The 22,046-nt window shown below is 44.0% G+C and overlaps 3 protein-coding genes across 8 annotated transcripts in view; 2 read left to right on the plus strand and 1 right to left on the minus strand.

Moving 5' to 3' along the window:
* LOC107722320 (SUN domain-containing ossification factor) overlaps window positions 1-9,822 on the plus strand; it is a 10,923-nt gene extending 1,101 nt beyond the window's left edge. The window contains exons 2-22 of one of the 2 annotated variants that reach the window (XM_016530631.1): window positions 538-613; window positions 762-901; window positions 1,926-2,033; window positions 2,193-2,295; window positions 2,558-2,666; window positions 2,733-2,854; window positions 3,052-3,119; window positions 3,404-3,511; window positions 3,709-3,814; window positions 4,338-4,393; window positions 4,529-4,617; window positions 4,716-4,781; window positions 4,895-4,963; window positions 5,042-5,120; window positions 6,430-7,497; window positions 7,611-7,698; window positions 7,891-7,995; window positions 8,615-8,748; window positions 8,873-8,955; window positions 9,130-9,188; window positions 9,296-9,822. In XM_016530631.1, the coding sequence (XP_016386117.1) occupies window positions 538-613; window positions 762-901; window positions 1,926-2,033; window positions 2,193-2,295; window positions 2,558-2,666; window positions 2,733-2,854; window positions 3,052-3,119; window positions 3,404-3,511; window positions 3,709-3,814; window positions 4,338-4,393; window positions 4,529-4,617; window positions 4,716-4,781; window positions 4,895-4,963; window positions 5,042-5,120; window positions 6,430-7,497; window positions 7,611-7,698; window positions 7,891-7,995; window positions 8,615-8,748; window positions 8,873-8,955; window positions 9,130-9,188; window positions 9,296-9,649 (3,190 nt within the window). In that variant the 3' untranslated portion in view covers window positions 9,650-9,822. Of the gene's footprint in view, window positions 1-537; window positions 614-761; window positions 902-1,925; window positions 2,034-2,192; window positions 2,296-2,557; window positions 2,667-2,732; window positions 2,855-3,051; window positions 3,120-3,403; window positions 3,512-3,708; window positions 3,815-4,337; window positions 4,394-4,528; window positions 4,618-4,715; window positions 4,782-4,894; window positions 4,964-5,041; window positions 5,121-6,429; window positions 7,498-7,610; window positions 7,699-7,890; window positions 7,996-8,446; window positions 8,593-8,614; window positions 8,749-8,872; window positions 8,956-9,129; window positions 9,189-9,295 lie in introns of those variants that run through there. The other variant, XM_016530632.1, reaches the window with a different exon arrangement.
* A 1,224-nt stretch (window positions 9,823-11,046) lies between these two features.
* On the minus strand, window positions 11,047-21,692 carry znf830 (zinc finger protein 830). Of its 3 annotated transcripts, none has more exons than XR_001637798.1 (3): window positions 21,217-21,680; window positions 18,676-19,674; window positions 11,047-11,057 (listed from the first exon to the last, which is right to left on the minus strand). XR_001637798.1 is itself a non-coding variant. In XM_016530627.1 (3 exons), exons 1-3 carry the CDS (start codon window positions 21,653-21,655, stop codon window positions 19,046-19,048), a joined length of 1,038 nt encoding a protein of 345 aa, XP_016386113.1. In that variant the 5' UTR covers window positions 21,656-21,692; the 3' UTR covers window positions 16,952-19,045. The 3 variants fall into 3 exon arrangements, 2 of the variants coding, with proteins under 2 accessions (XP_016386113.1, XP_016386112.1); XM_016530627.1 differs by lacking the exon at window positions 11,047-11,057 and having other exon boundaries at window positions 16,952-19,674; window positions 21,217-21,616; window positions 21,647-21,692; XM_016530626.1 differs by lacking the exon at window positions 11,047-11,057 and having other exon boundaries at window positions 16,952-19,674.
* efcab14 (EF-hand calcium binding domain 14) lies at window positions 11,538-17,347 on the plus strand. Of its 3 annotated transcripts, none has more exons than XM_016530622.1 (11): window positions 11,538-11,709; window positions 11,745-11,985; window positions 13,234-13,379; window positions 13,697-13,842; window positions 13,987-14,085; window positions 14,167-14,271; window positions 14,471-14,521; window positions 15,388-15,543; window positions 15,615-15,681; window positions 15,766-15,873; window positions 16,722-17,347. In XM_016530622.1, the coding sequence occupies exons 1-11, from the start codon at window positions 11,706-11,708 to the stop codon at window positions 16,850-16,852; spliced, it is 1,254 nt and encodes a 417-aa protein (XP_016386108.1). In that variant the 5' UTR covers window positions 11,538-11,705; the 3' UTR covers window positions 16,853-17,347. The 3 variants fall into 3 exon arrangements, with proteins under 3 accessions (XP_016386108.1, XP_016386110.1, XP_016386111.1); XM_016530624.1 differs by having other exon boundaries at window positions 15,621-15,681; XM_016530625.1 differs by having other exon boundaries at window positions 11,538-11,985.
* Window positions 21,693-22,046: the final 354 nt, after the last annotated feature.

Genomic DNA, 22,046 nt, shown 5'->3' on the forward strand with positions numbered 1-22,046 from the left:
GTGTGTGAGAGATTCTGTGTGTGTGTGTGTGTGTGTGTGTGTGAGTGAGTGATATTGTGTGTGTGTGTGTGTGTGTGTGTGTGTGTGAGTGATATTCTGTGTGTGTGTGTGATTGTGACACATGTATCTGTATATGACGAACTTTGGATTCACAGAGACGAGTAACAGGAAGCACTGTATGAATAACATTCACTGCTGAATCAGGGGAAGCTCCATTAGATTAATATCTGCTCTGTGAATGTGATTTGGGTCTCTCAATATCAAGTAATTTTAACATTAAAGTCATCAGCATATTTAATCTAAAATACCTATTAATGGCAGCTTTTGTATTTTTATTGTTATATTTTGAGGTTCACCTCAAAGAAAAACAATAATTTCAATTTACTGTACTTTACAAAAGGAAAATGAAGTCTGTTTCAGGCCCTGAACTATAATGACTGTAAGACTGTTGAAATAATGCCATAATGCAAATAAATCATCTTCATCTGCTCATCTAGTGTTTTTGTCATGAGACTGACACATTGATTCTCTGTGCAGGTTTCCTGTTCAACATGGCCATTGTTCAGAGCAGACACACACACACACACTGACCACACGAGCGGTCAGTCACCAGGTCAGACACACGTGTGCTGCTACAGGCTGTTATAATGTCACGCACACATATATATATATATGTGATGGATTCTCCTCATGTATGTTTATGTAGATGTTTTCCTCCGCAGTGACTTACAGCTGTCGTCTGTGTGTGGTTTTGTTAACAGCCGGTGATTGATGGGAGCGATGAGCAGAACATCTTCATCAGTGATGTGGAGTCTTCCTCGGTTTCCTCGCGGATCACACACATCACTCCAGTATCTGCCGCTCCTCATGTGTGCGGTTCGTCCGAGTGCGTCTCCTGCCGGTCAGTCCCGCTCATCAGGAGTTCATTCAGACTCCTCAATCCTGAATGTGAACTGACGTAGCAAACATGACGTAGAATGGAATTTGTAGTTGAATGTAAGGGAGTGGAATTAAAATGAATTGGGATTCAAAGAAATTCAAAAAGTTTTGAATTTTTACTCAATTTAAAAGGTCCTAAGATTGAAGATTTATAGGCCTTACATAGATAGATAGATAGATAGATAGATAGATAGAGAGAGAGTGTGTACCTGTTTTTCTATTCTGGTGGGGACTTAAACCTGAATACACACAGACTCATGGGGACTCGTGTCACGGTGGGGACCTAAATTGAGGTCCCCACGGGTAAACAAGTTAATAAATCACACAGATTGAAGTTTTTTGAAAATCTAAAAATGCACAAAGTTTCCTGTAAAGGGTAGGTTTAGGTGTAGGGCAATAGAATATACGGTCTGTACAGTATAAAAACCATTATGCCTATGGAGAGATGTGTGTGAGTGTGAGTGTGAGTGTGTGTGTGTGTGTGTGTGTGTGTTCTGGTCTGCTGGTTAATGAGTGTATTCACTGCTCTAGCAGACGGGCTCCAGCAGATCAAGGCTGTGGTATTGACTGGTTATTGTACATAGAGACTCGTGCTTGTGATCAGAGATTTTTATTTTTCTTCTAATTAATTCTGCAAAGTAAAGTCTGTTGCTGAGACAGTAGTGATTTTACAGGTGATGTTAGTAGGATCAGCAGGACAGAGAAACCTCTCCGTTCATTTCTCCACAGTGACTGATGTGACGCGGGTCAGACTGGTTAAACTGGTTCTGCGGCTGTGATTGGGTTAATTAGATTCTTGATTCCTGAAATTGTTGTTTAAAAACCTTTGCAGACGTTTGTGTCAGTTTAATCCGTGAACTCTATAATGGACAGCAGACGAGTTTGACATGAATAGTGACACGTGAACATGCTACACGTGATGATACGTGCTCGTGTGTGTGTGTGTGTGTGTGTGTGCGATGGACTGACGTGGTGTGTGTGTTCAGGGATTGCACAGCTTCAGACTCCTGCTCTGCTGAAAGCGGCATCACAGATGCGTGTACAGCTGCATGCGACGCTGCAGAAAACCTGCGCTACGACCCTCAGCTCAGCAGGTAAGGAATTTCAGTTAAACAGCTCTGAGAACGTCTGATCAATGCATGAGACGAGTGTAAAGAATCGGTTTTGTCTGTTCATCTGAAAGAATCAGAATTGACAAGTTGATTCCTTCTCAGTCTGAGGCTTTCATCATCTGTGTCTGTCTGTCATGAAAGTTTTCCAGCGGTTCAAGAGAGCGTCAGTGTCCGTGAGTCGAGAAAACCCATTAAAGACCAAACCGGGAACAGGACCAACGCTTCCCACATCCTGAAAGATCAGGTGGTGTTTCCTGTGAGACTCACAGCTGCGCACATGACCACAGTAGATGAGTAGATGTATTTGCATTATGGCATTATTTCAACAGTCTCTATTGTCAGTGAAAGACCTGCAAAAGTCATGAAAAATGAATCTTAAAAACTGATGGAAATGTATACCAAAAGTCAGCATATTTCCTTCTAGTCTACACTGTGTCATTAGAAATGTAATCTGTATGAAATGACAGTGCTGGACATGATCTGATTCTGTCGACTGACCTGTGCAGGGCTCCAGCAGCTCCGCAGACAGCGACCCGTCTGTGCCCTGCAGAGAGCAGGAGATCCCCACCTTCGAGGAGTGGACCAAGATCATGCTGGAGGTGGAGAACGAGAAGAGTGAGTTCTGTTGTGACAGGAGCTTTAGCACCGGTCCTGCTCTCGCTGACAGTGTTTGTCCATCAGGTCAGATCACACACCTTTCTGACGGCCCTCTTGCTGCGGGGAAGAAGCTGCAGCAGACCGTCACCAACTACGCCTCCGTGGAGTGTGGAGCCAAGATCCTGTCCTCCAACCCCGAGGCCAAGGTTCATCAGCATGTCTGTGTTTGTCACTGAGTTACTGTGAGACAGGGACTGGATACCAAAGCAAAATTACAAATTGTAGTGTTTTTCATTAGAATATTATTCATGTCTTATGTAAGTTTTTGTCTAAATCAGGTCAATAAGAGAATCGATTAAGCATCTGAAAGCATGATGAATCGTGCTGTATTTCTATTTTCCAGAGCACTTCAGCTATTCTGATGGAGAACATGGACATGTACATGCTGAATCCCTGCAATAACAAGATCTGGTGAGCTGATTAGACTGCTTTAACGTCAAGCAAAACTATTCTGTGTGATGATTGTTTTATGTGGCTGTGATTATTTTCTGAAGATGATCATGTTTGCAGTGTTAAATCCACCATCGCTCCACTCACAAAAGCCTGTTTAGTGCCTCGACAGACAGATAAGAGCAGGATCTGTGTTATTCCTCATGCACCTGTATATGACTGTTAATGAAACGAAGAGTACTCTGTCAGCAGTGATGGGTGATTTCAGCAGAAGCTCTGTGGTCTTCATCGTTGTGTTTGCACAGGTTCATCATTGAGCTCTGTCAGCCCATTCAGGTCAAGCAGCTGGACATCGCTAACTTTGAGATCTTCTCCTCTAACCCCAAAGACTTCCTAGTCTCAATCAGTGACAGGTCAGCTCTTATGGGCTCTATTACAGACTGCCTCTTTATTTATATCTTTATTTATGTATTTACTTTTTTATTTTTGAATTTCATTAAAAAAAAAGTTTTGTGATGTCATTTTTGTAGTTTAACATTTTTAGTTGACATGCAGCACATCTGTTTGTATGTGTATGTTTATGATAGTTTCAGAACTTGTTTGTACTCAGATATCCAAACAAAAAGTGGGTGAAGCTCGGGACGTTTCATGCGCGAGATGAGCGGACGGTGCAGAGTTTTCCTCTGGATGAGCATCTGTTTGCCAAATACATCAAGGTGAGCGAGAGTGTGAGGTCAGTGGAGTCTGTGCACCTCGTCTCAGCTCTTTCTCTCTCTTCTCTTCCCGTTTCATCAGATATTCACCAAATACATTAAGGTTAGCCGTTCTCTTTACTCTGAGTGGATGAATGCTTTGAGTGGACTGGTGTTTGAACACACTTCCTTAGAAGCTCATCTTCTGTGATTTGACACTGTAATGCCATCCCATGGTTCATAGCAGCAGATCAACATTTTGTAGGTGCTCAATCCCTCTAGTTAAGTCCTCGTGCTTAGGTTAGGGTTAGACAGATCAGCCCAGCAGGTTTCTCCATTACGTCACCAGTGCATCACAGACGAGTGAAATGTGTGTGAATGTCTGTGCTGTTTTCTCTCGTTTGATCTCAGCCTGGTTTTGCTTCAGATGCTGATCTTTACAGCTGACAACAAGTGACGATTAAAGCTGACATTCAGATGTTTGTGTGATTTGAATTGCTGCTCTGTTGAACGCACATGAATAAGTGAGGTATTGTCTTGTTTGCAGGTGGAGCTGCTGTCACACTTCGGCTCAGAACATTTCTGTCCTCTCAGTCTGATCAGGTCTGATGAAACTCACTCAGACACTCACTGATGCTGCTCTGAACAGATCTCGACCTTTCAGATATTGAGTGACGGTGTGATTGACAGTAATAGTGAATGCTGACACTCTCTGTGCCTCTCACTGTGTTTCTGAAGGGTTTTTGGCACTAGTATGATGGAGGAGTATGAGATGAACTCCGAGCCATCAGACAGACAGATGCACGTTCAAGATGAGCATGATTACGGTAACGCTCACTGTCTGCAGGAAAACTGCTGTTTGTTTCAGTCTGAAGGTGGTGTCAGAGATGCATCAACAGTGTCGTATCTCTGTCTGAATGTTTAGATCAGCCTCCTGATTATGTGCCAGTAGATGAGAAATCCTCCAAAAACCTGATCGGATCTGCCAAAGGTCAGTGAGATCATCATTCACAGCTGTGTTTGTGTGTGAGATCCTGAGGACTGATGAAGGAGGCAGACGTGCCACGGCCGCTGGGATAAACTGATGATGTCTTGTGCTTTCAGATGCTCTTCTCACTATGGTCAACAACATTGCTGCCAGTGTGCTGGGGGGACCTCCAGAGACCACAGCAGGTCTGATCCGCCTCACCTCCTCCTGATGTCACCTAATAACACGTCTGTTCATCATGAGAGTGTGTTTCTGTTTTTCAGGAAACTCTTCCACTGAAGGCTTAAACATGACAGAAGTGGTTTTCCCTCCTGGATCGATCCACACCGCTGCATCCACTGGGTACGTGACAGACATGAAATCATATTTTGCATTATTTTTAGTGATGTTATTTTCAATATTTGTCTCTGAAGTGGCACCTTTCACACGTTCGTTCCTCACATTTTCATGTAGTGGTTCTTTCTGGGAAACTTTCTGCAGGACACATGTAAGCATCCCACATAAATGTCTGACGGTAAAAGACATTAAGACATTGAGTGAGTGCTCATTAATGTTTGCTATTAGATGGTGTTTTTTTTTTAAAATCACACTGTCATTCGGTATATAATGTTGCAGCTCCTAGTAAAGCTGCCAACAATATAATAATAATACAAAAAACATTTTATTTATAGCCACCTTTCACAGCACTCAAGGTCACCTTACAATCTTATCACAAATATCATCCTAGAAAACTTCAATACTAACAACATTACAATACTATAATATAATAAGCAGACACTGGAGGATAGTCTTTCGCAGTCATAAACAGGTGAGTTCTGAGATGAGATTTAGAAGTATGAAGACTAACACTGTTTCTAATATCCAGAGAATTCCATAAATGAGGGGCAGCAGAACTAAAGTCTCCATAGTGTTCAGACGAATACATGATAGAACGAGAAAAGTGAATGAGGAAGATCTAAGAGTACGAGGATCAGAGAGCTGAGAGTCAGATTACTGAGAGCCTTGTAGGTAAAATTCAACATCAGTTCAATACTTAACCAGAAGCCAGTGCAAGTGTTGAAGAAATGTGTTCAATACAGGGAATTCTAGAAATGATTAATGCAGCTGAATTCTGGACTAGCTGATGTTGATCAAGAAGTTTAGAAGGAAGACCAGAGAGGAGAGCATTGCAGTAATCAGTGACCAGAGCATGTGTGAGAATGATGTAAGAGAGGGATGAAGATGATTGATGTTATGTAAATGAAAATATACAGAGCCAGTTATTAACATGGATGTTGTGCTATCAAGGACAACACCCAGACTCTTAACCTGTGACGAAGCAGAATCTATGGATCGACAGTCGATCAAAACTCAACTTAAAGCCTATTTTTACTTTTGAATTTTGCATTTGGTGAGTGTAAATATTGGAGCCTAGCCCATATTACATCATATTATGTTAATGCACCATGTTGAGGCTAATTCACACGGCAAAGACAGACGCAGACCATTGGTGACAGTCGACCGATTACAGTACTGTTCAATCAGTGAAATCGAGCACCGACCCACAGCACCAGATGCTGACAGATGTGACGCACTGATCCGACAGAACCCGCCGGGCGGTGCAGGCTTGACCTGTTCATGTAGCACAGCTAAAGGTGTTTTCTCTGTTCAGGCCGGTGACTGTGGCGGCGGATCCGCTTGATGTCGTCGGGATCACAGAAACCGCCAGCATTACTCAAGAGACGGCAGCGGCACGCACCCCGCCGCTCACTGACGCTGCTGGAGACGCTCCGGTCCAAACCACGCCTGACGTAGAGCAGATCGTCACTCTGCTGCCCGACGCCGAGGACGAGCCGGATCGGTCCTCTGGGAGAATCACAGACGTGTCTGAAACGGATCATGTGAATGAAAACACAGTGCACTCTGAATCTGCCTGCTCCCGTTCACACAGAGTCTCGCTTCAAGAGCACCTTCTGCAGCGCTGCTCCTCTCCAGACTTTATCCAGAAGAGGAAGCCGAGCTCACGTTCTTACGCTGCTCCAGCCGTCATGACCCCAGCTATAACCACAGTCACAGAGGAGCCGGAGAGTCCTGTCATTCACGCCCGAGATCTTGCTCCCAGTCTGACTTCAGATCTGCTCAGGCTGGTTTCTGCTGACTCTCTGTCCTCCAGAGCCACGCAGCCCATTGAGCTGATGTGTCCGTCTGCCACCGAGTGCCTTACAGCCACAGTTCCTCAGCAGAGCACTGATGGTCTGAGTGAGTCCAGCGAGAAACCCAATCCTGAGACGCTCTCAGACGTCATGACCACCTCTGCTGCACTGAGGAGAGATCAGGTCGCTCGTGAGCTGCTGTCGGTCTCATCAGAGCAGGTCAGCCTTGAAAATGACATTTCAACTCCTACTGTTTCCATGAATACAGCAGACGAGTCTCAGCTCTCCTCTGTATCCGCTCTTGTGGATGAACCAGCAGTCCCCGGTGAAGCGCTGACGCCGGATCATCCCGTTCATCCCTCAGACGGGTTCACAGGGTCAGCAGAGTCCAAACGCAAGGAGCTCTTCGATGATGAAAGCAGCGCTCATATTGAGCAGATCTACACAGAAACGCAGAACTCCAGCGACGCGCACGCACACGGCTCCAATCAGAAAGAGTCTGTTTTCATGAGGCTCAACAATCGCATCAAGGTGCTGGAGATGAACATGTCGCTCAGCGGACGCTACCTGGAGCAGCTGAGCCAAAGGTGTGTGCCACTGAGACTCAGAATAACTCTATTGTAATGTATACTGTTAATGTGATATGAGATTTTGGTTATTTTTTCCCTTTAGTGAATCTGCTTGTGTTTCATTGGTCCAGATACAGAAAGCAGGTGGAGGAGATGCAGAAAGCCTTTAACAAAACCATCATCAAGCTTCAGAACACCTCCAGAATGGCCGAGGAGCAGGTCAGAGACGTCTCGAGTCTAAATTCATTCAAACAAATCTGGATTAGTTCGTTCAGTCCAGGTTCCTCCTGTGGAGAGTCTGTTTAGACATGATGACGTGAAGATCGGCATCAGCACACAGTTTTCCTGTTCTCCGTCTCAGTGTCGTATGTTTCTGTGTTTCTCTGAGCCGTGTGTATGCTGTGATTTCAGGATCAGAGGCAGACGGACTCCATCCAGGCTCTGCAGGCTCAGCTGGAGAACATGACGCAGCTTGTGCTCAGTCTGTCTGTCAGCGTGAGTCGACTGCAGCGAGAGGTGATCAGCCTGTTCACTGTCAGTTAATAATCACAAAACACTTCTGCAGTAAGCCTGCAGGAACAGGGATCCATCGATATCACCGACTGAAATGAATCTGCTGTTTTAATTAGAAACTGATCACCAGAAGCAGTGTGACTGTATAACAGATATTATGCTGCTTTATTAAATGATATTACATTAGTGTTGTGTCTCGTGTCGTGGACCATGTTTCATTGTGATGCATAACAGAATATTTAAAATATCATATCTTTTATTTACAGCAGATGATTGATTAAAATGAGCTAACAATGAATGCATTGCAGTGCAAAGATGTTGAAGTGATTTTCATGAGAGATGCAAGTAATCACAGATTCTCTGTTAGCACAAATTTACCAGAAGAAATTATCGCTGAAAATATCAGTGCAAATTCCCTTATCGGTGAAAGCTGATTATAACTGAATTTTCCCAGCTATCAGCCGATAACACATTGACTGCTGATAAGACTGTGCAGCTCTGTTCAGAAATGACAGCACTTTATGAACCGAGATGGATGAATGAGACGCCTGTGGCTGAGAGCCCGTGATGAGGATGATGAGGATGATGGTGATGCTGCTGCTGCTGCTGCTGTGTTCTGCAGGTGTCTGACAGGCAGAGCTACATCCTGCTGTGTCTGCTTCTCTGTGTTCTTCTGTGGCTGCTGATCTGTGTGAACTATCGTCAGATATCAGAGAGTCCTGCCGTCGATTCCCAGAGATCCTGCTGCCCAGAGAGGTGAGGAGACGAGCTCTTCCGTCAGGGGTTTACAGTCCAGCAGCTGTGTGTGAGTGACGAGCTCCTGCTGCAGGACTCATGTGATCTGTGTCTGAATGAGCATGTGATGTTGTTGTGTTTCCAGAGAGCCGTCTGATGGTGAACCCGTGCTGCTGAGACGCAGAGCCTCTGATCCGCCGTCACTCTCGTCCCTCCAGATGCCTGACGGTGAGTTCGTGATGCATTCAGATAGTGCTGTGATCAAACCTCATCAGATCGTGTGTGTTGAGATGCTGTGCTGTTTAGAGATCAGACACACTGTTGGCAGTGAAGTTTGCAGAGACAAACATGTTTTTCCTGCTGTGGATGTAAAACTCTGGCTATTGTTGCTCTTTATTTCAGGCGGTTCAGGAGAAACCAACAGCTTTAAGCAGTGGGAAGATTGTCAAGTTAGTAGAAAAGTACGACGGGTGTTTCATTGTTGATGAATTGTTGTAGACTTTGGTTTTTAGGGGTAATAAACCCGGAAAACTGCAACATCTTTACAGTCAGCTTCTATTTCTTACAGAAGAAACACAAAGTGAAGCTCAGCAAAGGTCCAGAGACGCTGGCCGCTCCACCGCTCGCAGACGGGATTCCCCAGACCACCATCGGTCCTCTGGGTTTGGAGACGGGCCCTCGTCCAGACGGCAGAGACGTGATGTCCGACGGCAGCTCTGAGGGCTCCTCGCAGGCCGATGAGACTCTGTTCTGCGGAATCACCACGTGTTCTCATCTGTGTGAGGCGTTACCGGCTCCGAAACGCTGGACGCAGAGCAGATCCCAGCATCAGCGCGGCTCCAGACGCTCCCAGCATCACCAGCAGCCTCCGCAGTGCAGCGGCCCGCCGCCGGGGTTAGGACCCGCGCGCAACCGCCTCTGAGACGCTGTGAGAACTGAACTGAAGTGAAGCGAAGCGACTCTGAGCTCAGTTACACTGGAGATGTGAAGACACTGGGCGCTAAACCTGCACAGACCCCTCAAACCTTCTGTTCAGCACTGAGGCTTATGCAGTTGGAATTGTTTTTTTCTAATTATGTGCCACAAACTTTCAGACAATCATAAATAAAACATAAATAATCAAAGTGTTGCATTAATTTTGTTTTATTTATAGTGTATTCTGACCCTCAAGTCGTTACAAACCCGTATGACTTTCCTTGCAGTGGAACAGACTGAATCTGTAATTATCATACACATAAAATCACATTAATATCACAGTAAACCATACATTACATGCAATAGAATAATTTTATATCACAAAACATAAATATATTGTTGCTTTAAAGCAAAGGTTCAGGCTAATACGGCTGTAAGAAGCCTGGATAATCATACAGTGTAAGAAAGCTCTGAGCAAAGCGTCTGAGTCACAGAGCCTCTTTAAGCTGCTGCTCTGGAGAATGAGCTGCAAACCTCATCAGATCACAGCGAGTATTGCTGGCTCTGTGGCGAATGTTCCTCTGCTGGAAACAATGGCAGTGGAGGACAGCAACAAAGCATTTTTTTATACTTCGTTACTGTACTTCAGTACATTTTTCAATTATCTGTACTTTATCGGAGTATTTTTATTTTGAGAAACTGACTTTTATTTCACTACATTCATCATTTTGTCCCTTATACTATAAAAATAAATGCTCTACACACACACACACGTGTGTATTTTATATATGTAGGTATTTTGAGTAGTAGGATTATATAAAAATTAAAACAAAAGTTAAAATGTACAAAAACAGTCACCGATTAGTACTTTTAATACTTAAGTACATTAAAAACCAAATACTGCAGCAGATGTGATTGTGAGTGTGAAGCAGCTGCACCACACACATCTGCTGGCTTTACTGATGGCTTCTTCAAAAAGTGACCATGTTTTAGGATGACCCGCTCTCATCTGTTTTACTGAAGGGTTAGACTTTTCAGATGGACTTGAGGGTGGAGGTCTCGCTGTGAGGACAGAGATCCTCAGCTTGTGTTCCCAGTCGAAGATCAGCCGTGAGACTGTCACAGGCTTTATTAAAAACCGGTTCCTTCCTGATGTTCACGTCAAATGACTGGCATAAAGCCAATGAATTAAAGAGATGTAGCTATGAAAATGAAAGGCTGTCTCTCATGTGTTAGTCATTTAGCTCTGGCTTACAGCAGCACAGAGTTATTGAGCGGTTACAGCTGAATCTCGCCTGAATGAGTTCGTTATATTTAACCAAATAGATTAAAAATTAACACACCTCAGAGACAAAAACATATAAAAGCACAGAGGTCAGAGATGTTAAGCATCACTCCTGATTCATCATCAGATTCTCCTCTAAACACCAGAAATACTGTCAGAGGGTTACAACTGCTTTCTGCCAAGTGATCTGAAGTCTATGTTTAGATGAGTAAATACAGTCAGTGGTGTAATTTACTCGAATGTAATTAGGAACAACACTGTGATCAATGGTTCTGCAAAGGCGCATAGAGCGCGTCACTTCCCGATGACGTCAGCCGCACAACGACACGCCCACCTGCATAGGGTCTATACGTAGATGCCTCATTCGATGATAATAATAATAATCAATGAATATTCAAAGATTCCACAATCCTTACATATCAGTGGTTCCGCCCCTCTCTCGCATTCTCACATGGGAAAGGTTATCCCGTTTCCCGGCAGTTTTTACAGCCAGCGGCTGTGCAGGATTGAGGTATGTTCGAATATTCATTTATTATTATAGTGAACGACGTCACGTTGACCGTTGCAAGATGGCGCTGCCGAATGAGGTTTCTACCTATATATCTATGCTCTTCTGTGTTCCTCCAATCAGGAGCTCTTCCTGTCAGGACCGGATGTTCATTCTGAAGACAGATCTGATTCTTTACCGATAATATGTTTAATGTAAATATTTGCGCCATGACGACAGATTCCGACGCGACAGAAAGAGGAAGTAAATCTAAACTAAAGGTTTAATGTCATGGGTGCCGTGTTGACGCGGAGCTGTGGAGTCCCTCAGATCGCCGCTTCACACTGACGGCAAACCGCGCGATGAGCCCGCAGAAGAAGAGGAAGAAGAGGAAGGATCTGAACGCCCTCATCGGCCTGAGCGACAGCAGCCGGAGGAAGAGCAAGCAGAGCAGCGGACACCGCCTGCTGCGGACCGAGCCGCCCGAGTCCGAGGAGTCCGAGCCCGAGTCCGAGTCCGAGTCCGGCTCCGAGGAGCAGCAGTTCGGCGGCCGGAGCGGCCTGCTCGGGAAGTGAGTGAGAGCTGTTCAACTGAGGTGTCAACCAGCTAGTTAAGACTGCTAGCTGACCTGCTTTATAGAGAGGATAATCTGCAGGTGCTTAGAAATGAGCTTCATGACGAGGCTCTCTCACACCTCAGATACTGACATATATCTCCTGGTTCTTCATGTCATCTTTCTTTCTTTCTTCAGCAGCAGTGAAGGTTTGCAGCTTGTGTAATAGTTGTGGATCTCAGTTCAGTCTCTGCTGTGAAGAGCTCAGATGTGTTCTGAAGAAAACACACCGTCAAGCTTTAGATGAGAGAACACTATTAACCACGAGTTTTCCCTCAATAAACTCCTAGTAAGGTAGTTGTTGTAGGTATATGATCATGCAGAATAACACATTTAATATGTGCTTTATAAGCACTAATAAACATAATGATATGCATGTTAATAAGCGACTAGTGACTCATCTGAAGTGTTAGCAAACATACAGACCATCAGAAGAATCTCCTCAGCAGTTGAGTTATTATTGTGTCTTATGGAATAGATTGATCAGGGAAGGATGAATTAAACACTAGGTGAGGCAGGTTGGTAACTCGTGCACTAAAGCAGAGCGACAGCACAGATGTATGTTCATTAGATGAGGTCTGGCACACCTCCACACGGATCTGCACCGAGTTCATGGTTCCTCACAGTCACAGCCTCTTTTACTATTTCAGTAGCTATAAATACTGTTAAAGTGTGAGGATCAGTCTGTGCGAGTGAGAGGACGAAGCTCAGTTTCTTCCGCTGGATTTCTTGTTTTAGGAAGAAAGTATTTCCGCTGTCATTGTCTCAGATATAGCTGTACAGGGTCTGTAACACACAATAGAGGGAAATCTGGCACAGAAACGACTCTGAGCCCTGAAATAAGCAATAATAATGTACAGCCGGCTGGAAGTTAACAGGAGCTAAAGCAGGACTGACCTAAAGTGTTCATTACACGCCTACTTGCCACATACATCAAAACTGGACACAAAATTTTGATTTGATTTGAAATACCTTATGAACTCAAAACATCTGCAAAGAAAATCAGATCCTTGCAGTCGGCTTCTAGCCAATAGGAACGAACGATTTCAAACATGACAGTCATGTGATGCAGCTGAGAGAACGAGATACAAGAGTAGTGCTGGCTTCAGTTACAGCATTGTGACAGATGAATATCAGTGAATATTAAAGATGTGATCCGTCGGCGACTGCTGGGGCTGTGCTTCAGTGTGTTGTGTGTTTGGACAGGACCTCGCTGCGGTGCTGCTCGCTCTGTTACCCGCTGTGTGTGTTCGTGGTTCTGGCGGCGTGTGTCATGGCCTGCGCTGGACTCATCTGGATGCAGATCGCCCTCAAAGAGGACCTGGACTCCATGAAGGAGAAGATCCACACTAGTACGTCGGAGCACACTACAGCTGCTGAAAGACTACATGAAATCAAGCTGATTTACTCAACTAATGATCCTGCTGTAATGGTGAACGATTCGTCAGCCACATTATTACAAAGAAATACACATTAGTCTTAATAATAATATAATTATAATAATAATAATAATCTCCACTTCTTCCGTCATTCACTCTTAGTCATCAGCCACCCTCATATAGAGACACTTTCACCAGCCTGAATTATGTTACATCACAGATGTGATCAGCATTAACCCACTGTTTAGACTGGAAAGCATGTTCATGATGGTCTGGTTGGTGTTTGACAGTGGAGAGCAGTCAGAAGCTCTCATCTCACGAGATCCTGAAGCTCAGTGAGGACCTGAAGGCCAAACAGATGAAACTGGACGAGCTGGAGAGCGGAGACAAAGGCCTGGCCAAACTCTGGTCCAATCTGAGCGAGATCAATCAGAAGGTGCGTCAGAAGATGAATTACACGCTTCTCTCAGTGTTTTCCTCTCACTGTAGTTTGGTTTTGAAACACGTGAAGAATCGTTGCGTGATCTCATCTGAAGATGTCAGTGTGATTGAAGTTAATGTTGAGCTGCTGTCTCTTCAGCTCAGTGCTCTGGATTCTGCTGTCAATCATCTGAAGGCCAACATCAAATCTGCTTCTGATCTGATCACGCTGCCGCGGACGGTGGAGGAGCTGCAGAAGGTGTGTTTCAGGCAGATCACACGCGTGTGTCAGACGTGAGCTCACACTGATCTGTGTGTGTGTGTATGTGTGTGTGTGTAGAGCGTGGCCAGCATCGGCAGCACCGTCACCAGCGTCCAGCACGACGTCACCATGATTCAGTCTGTCGTGGAAGAGAGAAGGAAAGGAGAAGATCAGCTGAAGGCCGTATGTTTCACACTGCTTTCTACTAAACAGTATTTTATTGTTTGTTTAAGGGTTAGTTCACCTTAGAACATGCTAGTAGCTTTAGATTCTTGAGATGTGCTTCATATCAGTGTCTGCTTATAATGTGAAGTAAGAGTGATTGTGTTGATGTGTGTCCACTGTGAGGCTTATTTATAATGCTTTCTCTTGATTTCTGAAGAATGGAGAGAAGCCGGTGAACATCAGCAGCAGCTGTGTGCCGCTGAAGCAGGTAAACTCACGAGAAACGCTTCTGTTGTGATCATGAATCTCCAGCGTTATATTTACCCGAATTCTGCGTGTGATTTTGCAGCCTGAGTTGAATGTTCTGAGATAAATGAAGACCACACAATCCTTCTGTCCTCGCAAGCTGCACACAAAAACAAACACACATCAGTGTAGTCCGATTCACAAAGAACTGACTCCTTTGAGCCGATTCTTTTAATGATTCATTCTCAGCTTCAGAACTAATCAGAACCATCCATCTATCCATTCACTTGTCCCCTGTAGGGTCATGGTAATAAGTTCATAATTAATGATAATAATAATACATTATTAATAATACAAGTAAATAATACATTAAATATATTAGCATGTAACTTACAAATATTGCTTTGAAAAGGTCAAAGTCAGTTTTGTGATTGGATCAGATCACTGAAAGCACAGAAACACACGTGATCACGCCACATGTTTAGTGTAAACGCTCGTTCATGTGTTGAGGTCCGCTGCCAGACGTGTTGTGAGGAATCTCAGACGTCACTGTGTCGGACCTAAACACATCGATCACGGTCAGCATCGCAGCCGCCCACCGAACCTGTTCCAGAAATACACAGGAGATGTGCAGAAAGTGAATCACTGGAGCTGTCAGTCAGTTCTGTTCACTGCATCTCTCATTCACTTATACATCAGCTTTATACTTTGCTGGTTATGATGAAAGCATTTATGAACATGCAGAAGTTGTAAATAGAAACCATTGACGGCCTTTAGCTTCATCCTGAGGAAGAGTGTGTGTAGAAACGTGGCTTTGCAATCACAGGTCATTTCTTTCAAAAGCTGAAGTCTCAGTGATGTGTGTTCTGTGTGATGCTGATGTGACAGGACCTGCAGTATCTTCAGGATGATGTGAAGGAGTTGAACAGCTCTCTGCTGCTCCATCAGTCGTGGTCGAGCGAGCAGATCCAGAGCGTGCGATTCGTGCTGTCTAACCTGAGCAGATGGGTGTCAGCGCTGGAGCAGAGCTCCTCAGGAGACCCGGTGAGATCACGAGCACCTCACAGAGCTTCATTCAGCAGCTGTTTCTCCGATAACTGACCGCTGTTCATCTCCCGCAGCTGCCGCCGGCCGTCCGTCCGCTCCAGACTCTTCAGACCGCTGCAGACGCCGCAGACGCTGGTATGTGTGCCGCTCCAGATCTCACGAGCTTACGCTGACTCAGGACAGCTGTGATGAGTGATGTGTGTTTCCTCTGATCTCCAGGTTCCTCACGCTCCCGCCGCCCCAGGTTTCTGTCCCGCAGACGCTATAAACGAGCACAGATGTCCTCCCGCAGCACCGTGGCGTTTCCCGGGGTCGAGTCTGAGAGAGGTGCGTTAAACACACTCACTGCTGCTTTTTAGTCTTATTTTTCTCGTTTCTTGTTCACAGGAGTCCACTGAAGGAGTGACTTGACATATGCACAAAATACAAAAACTAGAAATGTCAAGCAATTAAAAGTTTTTATCAAATCAATTACATGATGTGCCAATTAATTCATCTAATTAATCGCACATCAGTTTTGGCTGAGAATTACCCCAAAAAACACCATTTAAAGTCATTATTTTGAGAAAAGCATCGAATAGACATTACAAAAAAGTAGCTTTAGAATCAAAATATTTTGATTCAGCATTGCCTAAATAATGATAATAAATGGGTATTCAGGTTTTTTTAATTGAATATTGAAATGATTTTTATAAAAATTAAATGATATTCTAAATATGAAACTAAAATGCCAGTAGGTGGCAGCGAGCCACTGTCGTAATGAGCGAGTCATTGAATCATTCATTCAGCCGATTTGTACAGATGGCTAATTCATTCAGAAATGAAGCAAGTGACTCTCTTTATGAATGAGTCATTGAATCATTGGCTCACTTCAGGCTCATATCACTGCACTCTAATAGACTCAATCACGCAGTCAGTCGTTAAGATGTTAAATTGACAGCTCGAAATTAAAAAATCTAGATTACGTTCGTTTCTTTTATCTAAACTAGATCCTCCAGCTCATGGTTCACGTCAGACACTATAGATGGCCATGATGTGTTTGTGTTAATTTCTTACATTGCTGTTGATTTTGAGGTTAAACGTGACCTGGCTGAGTTCCTGTGCTTGTGATGTTCATTCATCCACCAGATGACTCGTTCCCTCACGTCTGAATGCTTTTGCTCTTTTGCGGTCAGATGTGGAGCAGCGGCTGCGGGGCCGTTCGTCTCTGGCCCCTGAGGAGCTGAAGGAGGTGTTGGGCTCGGAGCGAGACTCGCTGGAGGAGCTGCAGGCTGCTGAGGTCAGTCCTGATGACGAGCGTCAGTGAGGAGGGACAGCGGTCAGATTCACTGATTCACCGACGCTGGCGGTTTACACACTGACTGACCTCAGAGTCGCTCCTCACGCACTGGACGTGTTTGTTCTGCTCAGCGGAGTTTGATCAAGTAGCTTAAAACCCTTAACGAGACCCGTAACCCGCCGGATTATCAGATAATTACAAGATTCAGACGCCTTCATCTCACACACCTGTCAGGAACAGGCCATAAATCAGCACAAAATCAAAGGACGTATATCTTACCAAAAGAAAATTAAGATGTTGTGAATTTCTGACGTTGTTTTAATGCAGTTTTAGCCTGAATCTCATTCCTGTAATGACAAAAATAAATCATGCTCGTTTTTCTTGTACTGCTGATTTAATCAATCTGTTTTGCAGAATAATACAGTAAACTGGTATATTACTGTCATGAGATTCACCTGTAAAAATAGTTATAAACTCATCAGAAGCAAAAATCTGGATGCATTAAATTCATGAGAAAATGCTCAGTGTTTATTTCACATCTATTAATGCCTCTTACAGTCTTAATACAATTAGGCTTCATTTTCTTCGACAAATACTCCCATGATTCTTGAAGTGTGACCTGATTTCACGAGATTCACTCTTACATATTTAAATATTTATCTGTCTGAAGAATGATTTTGACGTCTGTATGAACTGAGGGAAATGAAGATCTGTCAGATCTAGCAATAATATGATCCATACAACTGCTTTTAGTCGATATAATCATCAGATATTTAAGAGAGTATAATGCAGTGCACTTGTCTTTTATCAGATTTAGTTTTTAAGTAATGTTTGAGAGTAATTGCTTGTGCGAAGCGTTTCTGATCTGTAGAGGAACAGGGTGAGGATGGAGATCATGAATGTTTGTGTGTATATATATCTATTTCTGAGTGGAGTGAATGGTTTCTGCACTCCGCTTGTGTTGGGCTGCAGACGTTTGGAAATCATGTCTCAAACTTTACTGTCGCTTCATGAAACCAGATAAAAGCTGTACATATTGTAGAACTGGACATTTCTATGTATGAAACTAATTTTAAGCAGTAGGAAGATGTGTGATCAGACGAAATGTACATGTGTTTTGCATGTTCTCTTTAATGTAACATGAATAAAAGCTAATTTTATTTAAGTTTGTGTAGCTATATTTCTGCTTGTTCTTGTCCTGTATTTAGGCATTGCCAAGGAACACAAAAGATATGAACCCTTCATATATAGAGTGATGTTAGGGTTGCCAACAAGAGTTTCTTTCACTTTTTCTTGCCTTGTTGGACATTAAATGGCCATTAATGTTTGAATATTTTCCCCTGTAGTTCAGATAGATCGTATAGTATAGAGTTTTTAATTGACCATTTATCATTTCTGGATATAAAATGGAAAGTATTCATTAGAACATTCTGTATTTCACAAGAGAAAAGGGTTAACATTTACTGGTATAATAAAAACAATTGCTTTTTCAAGTGTTTGATCTGCTTCTGCGTGGATGTTCAGAATGCAGTCGAGTGCGTTACTAAAACCAAGAAATATGATCATAACAGCCCATTATTATCATCTCTTTATTGGTGACCTGTCAGGATTCGTTTTAAACTCAATCATCAGACGAGCCGATCGTTCTCTTCTTAACCCTGATCAGACACAGTCTACGTCTGTTTTTAGTCAGACATTGGCCTTTTTTGTCTTCTGGGAATTATGCAAGTATATTATTTGTCTTCTGAAGGGCAGTACTGTATGAAAACAATATCTAACAAAATACACACATCTTCATCCTGTTCAAATGTTTACACTCCCTAATTCTTAATGCAAAGTGTGTATATTACGGCTGTCAACTGAATAAAAAAATTATTGCGCATATAAAATATACGCATACATTGTGTTTTATCATCATTCATTGCACACCACAAATATTGACTGTTTATATTATATTGTCCTCGTCCAGCTCTGAACTGATAATAACGCCGGTGTTGTTCGCAGGTGTGTTGTGAAGTAGCTGCAGGCCATTCTGATGATTAGAGATAATAAGAGTGAGGAATCTGAGACGGAGAAAAACCAGCAGATCAAAGCATCTGCAGAACTACAGACGAACCGCATGTGCTTTATGAAAACTTCACAATGCATTCTGATTTAATAAATCTCTGTACAGAAGCAGTAACAAACAAAACTAGAAACATCAGAGAAACACTGAAGGTGTTAAGCGAGAGCACCTTTGGCCCTCCAGTCCTGCGTCAGCACATGCATCAGCTCTTCCTCATCCTCCTCCTCCTCGCCAGCGTCTGGCTGCGCCTCGGCTCTCTGCCGTCTCTCTCTCTCCATCGCGCTCTTCACCTCCTGTCTGGTGCGCAACACCTCCACCCGCCGGAAGCACTCGATCTGCTCGTTGATCTCGTCGATCTGCCGCTCCAGGCGTCCCTCCTCATCATCCTCGGCGACGATGGCGTCAGACGCGCTGTTCACCTGCCGCATCTCCTTCTGGAACTCCTCCCACTCCTTGTCCATCTGGTCTCGCGGCGTGTCCACCTGACGCACTTTAGCGTCGCGCACCGGGTCGTCGAAGAAGCCCTCCGGTAAGGCTTCGGCCGCGTGGTCCTTCCTCTCTGTGGTGCTCTCCTCGCCGTCGTCCGGTTTGGACACTGAGCCGGAGTGAGAGACGGAGGAGACGCCGCTGCTGTCGAAGAAATCTACCGGGAGACCAGCGGCCGGGACGCCGTCTTTAGCTTCTTCATCATCATCATCATCACCGTAGAGTCCAGCGAGGAGCCCCAGACCCGCAGACTGACGTGAAGACGAGGCCGTCTCCTCCGGCTGTCCTCCCGCGGCACCTGTTCACATCACACACACTTCATTCATCTCAAACAGACCCACACCAGAGCCGTTTAGAGGCTCAAACACACAACGAAACCTGAACCTGCATCTGAAGACGCACCTCTTCCCTGTGTTTTAGCCTGTCATCAACACTGAGACGGCTTTTTTGTTTTGAAGACGCTCTCCCACATGGATCAATGCGAGTTTAGTCTGGACTGTGAAACGCTGACGTGTGTTTAGTCATGTGATGCATATTATACTCATATACATCAGTGCTGTGTGCGGTTCACGTGAGTAAAGCTGCAGTGAGATGATGAGCGGTTTAGAGCAGCAGTGAGCGCTGGGATGTGCCAGAAGAACAGCATGAGAACTTCACGTCAGACTTCTCTGAATCATCTCAGTGAGCGTTTATGATGTTTACTGCAGTGATTTAAGAGTTTTCAGGCCTGATCGTGTGGACGAGCGACTTCTGGAAAACTCTGAAACTAAAAAATCTACTTGATATATATTCAGAAATATACATTAAGATATATTCAACTGAACCCAGCAACCGGAAGAAAAAGAAACATGTTTATAGAGCAGACAGATGAATAATTAGGCTATATGCAGAAACTATGATGTATTCTGAGTGGGGTCAAAGGTCAGATCACAGGCGTTTTGACCCCGTTTACACCAGAGTTGGCAAGTCCATGTATTATACGCAACTTTAGGCTTCTTTTTTTTGTAAAGTTGCGTGAAAAAATCCCGGTTGCGGTTTTTTGGGCTTATTTTAAAAAATATGGTTGCTTGTTAGGGAAATCTGACAAGCAACTTCGTTTCTTTATTTATGTTGGCCGTATTCTCCAGTGCATTGATGGACACTCTGTCTGCTCGCAGTTAACAGCCAACCAGTGCAATAATATAAGTGCTGCAGCGTAATCTGCCAAATGTTCAAATCACGTTCAAAAAGGCGGCGCGTGACGCAGTAATCCAAGCGATGATAGAAGTAGACGTAGAGGAGTGGGATGACTTTCTTTTAGCCTAATTTTTAATTTGTACAATGTTTTTGTAATGTATTAATTATCACGGGCTGTACTAAAAAACAAGTAGGCCTATACTAATACTAAGAGTAAATATGGTTAGAATAACCTATATTTTAGTAGCTATAAATAGGTGGCTATGTTACAGCTCCCCTTTGAAGCTCTAGTGTTTTTCTCCAATCCTGTTCTGCTCGCAGCTGACTGGAGATGAGTTCTGTTCTCACTTTGTTGCAGTTTGCTGATTTTTGTAAAATAACTTCTGTTTTTGCTTTTCAGATAAAAGAGTGGTTTCAGTTTAATATGTTGCAGGCTCATTTATTGGTAATAAATAATACTGATGATAATAAATCATCAAAAAAATATTGGGCTTGTTTTTGAAGCTGCGTTGCTTATTTGTCTCGCGAGAGTTGGCAACAGTGGTTTACACCTGTAGAGCTGAACGGATCTTAATGCAGGTGAACACGTATGAAACACGTGCTGATACTGTCGCATTTGCACATATAGATCTTATGATTGTGACGCTGAAGGTTCGAGTCTCACCTGCGCCTCCGGTGAGCGGCAGCTTCGCGCGTTTCCCGGATGTAGACGCGGGCTCCGGCGCGGGCCTCTTCAGCGCGGAGGATGATGAAGATGCTGCCGCTGCTTCGGTGCTGTCTCTGTTCTTCAGCTGGCTTACTTTATCTTTGTGCTGTTTTCCCAGCACGTGTGTCTGCCAGAGCAGCGCGCTCCTCACCGGCGCGTTGCACAGCGCGCAGCTCAGCTGACCCAGACTGTTGTATTTGGCGTGCGGCGAGTCAACGCGTTTCTGTCGCTCGCTCGATAGTTTCTTCTCCTTCATAAACCGCCGTAAATCCTCTTGATTTACCACCCTCTTCCCCTTCTGAATCGAAGCCATCTCTTCGCAGGCTCGTCGCGGGTAAATGACGCGTTGTCGGCGTCGCGTGGCGTCGCGTCCTGCAGGCGGCGCTCGAGCCTTCATTGAGTCGCACCGGAAACACTTACAGCTCGAACACCAGCGACAGTAAAGAGTAAAGAGCTCTAAACTAGTCCCGAGATGATCAACAAATGCATACACAACTATCCGTGAATTTGATAAATGCTGCAAATGTAGTATCTGGATTTTAGAAGACGCTTCAGCAACATCCCACATGTAATAAGATTAGTATTGACCAAGTTCAGAGGCTGTCATGTGTGGAGCAACCCTACTTTGTTGTGTATTTTCAATTTGAAAAATAACTTTTATATTGATTCAATGGATTTATTGCATTTTGTGAAAAAATTATCAGTGTTTATAATAAATCTTTGAAAATCAAAATCTGGATTTGAATTTATGTTATTATAACCTAAAGATGCTATGTGAAAGTTTGAAA

The sequence above is a fragment of the Sinocyclocheilus rhinocerous genome, unplaced genomic scaffold, assembly GCF_001515625.1.
Source record: "Sinocyclocheilus rhinocerous isolate Xijiao unplaced genomic scaffold, SAMN03320098_v1.1 scaffold4319, whole genome shotgun sequence".
Lineage (NCBI taxonomy): Eukaryota > Metazoa > Chordata > Actinopteri > Cypriniformes > Cyprinidae > Sinocyclocheilus > Sinocyclocheilus rhinocerous.

Excerpts from the sequence above, each read along its gene's own strand:
- znf830 (XM_016530626.1), bottom strand. The coding sequence starts at position 21,655 with ATGAAGGCTCGAGCGCCGCCTGCAGGACGCGACGCCACGCGACGCCGA. Across the intron at positions 19,675-21,216 it reads GCCGCTCACCGGAGGCGCAG|GTGCCGCGGGAGGACAGCCG; the intron begins GTGAGACTCGAA and ends TGATGTGAACAG.
- efcab14 (XM_016530622.1), top strand. Across the intron at positions 13,380-13,696 it reads GAAGGAGAAGATCCACACTA|TGGAGAGCAGTCAGAAGCTC; the intron begins GTACGTCGGAGC and ends GGTGTTTGACAG. Across the intron at positions 15,874-16,721 it reads CGGGGTCGAGTCTGAGAGAG|ATGTGGAGCAGCGGCTGCGG; the intron begins GTGCGTTAAACA and ends TTTTGCGGTCAG.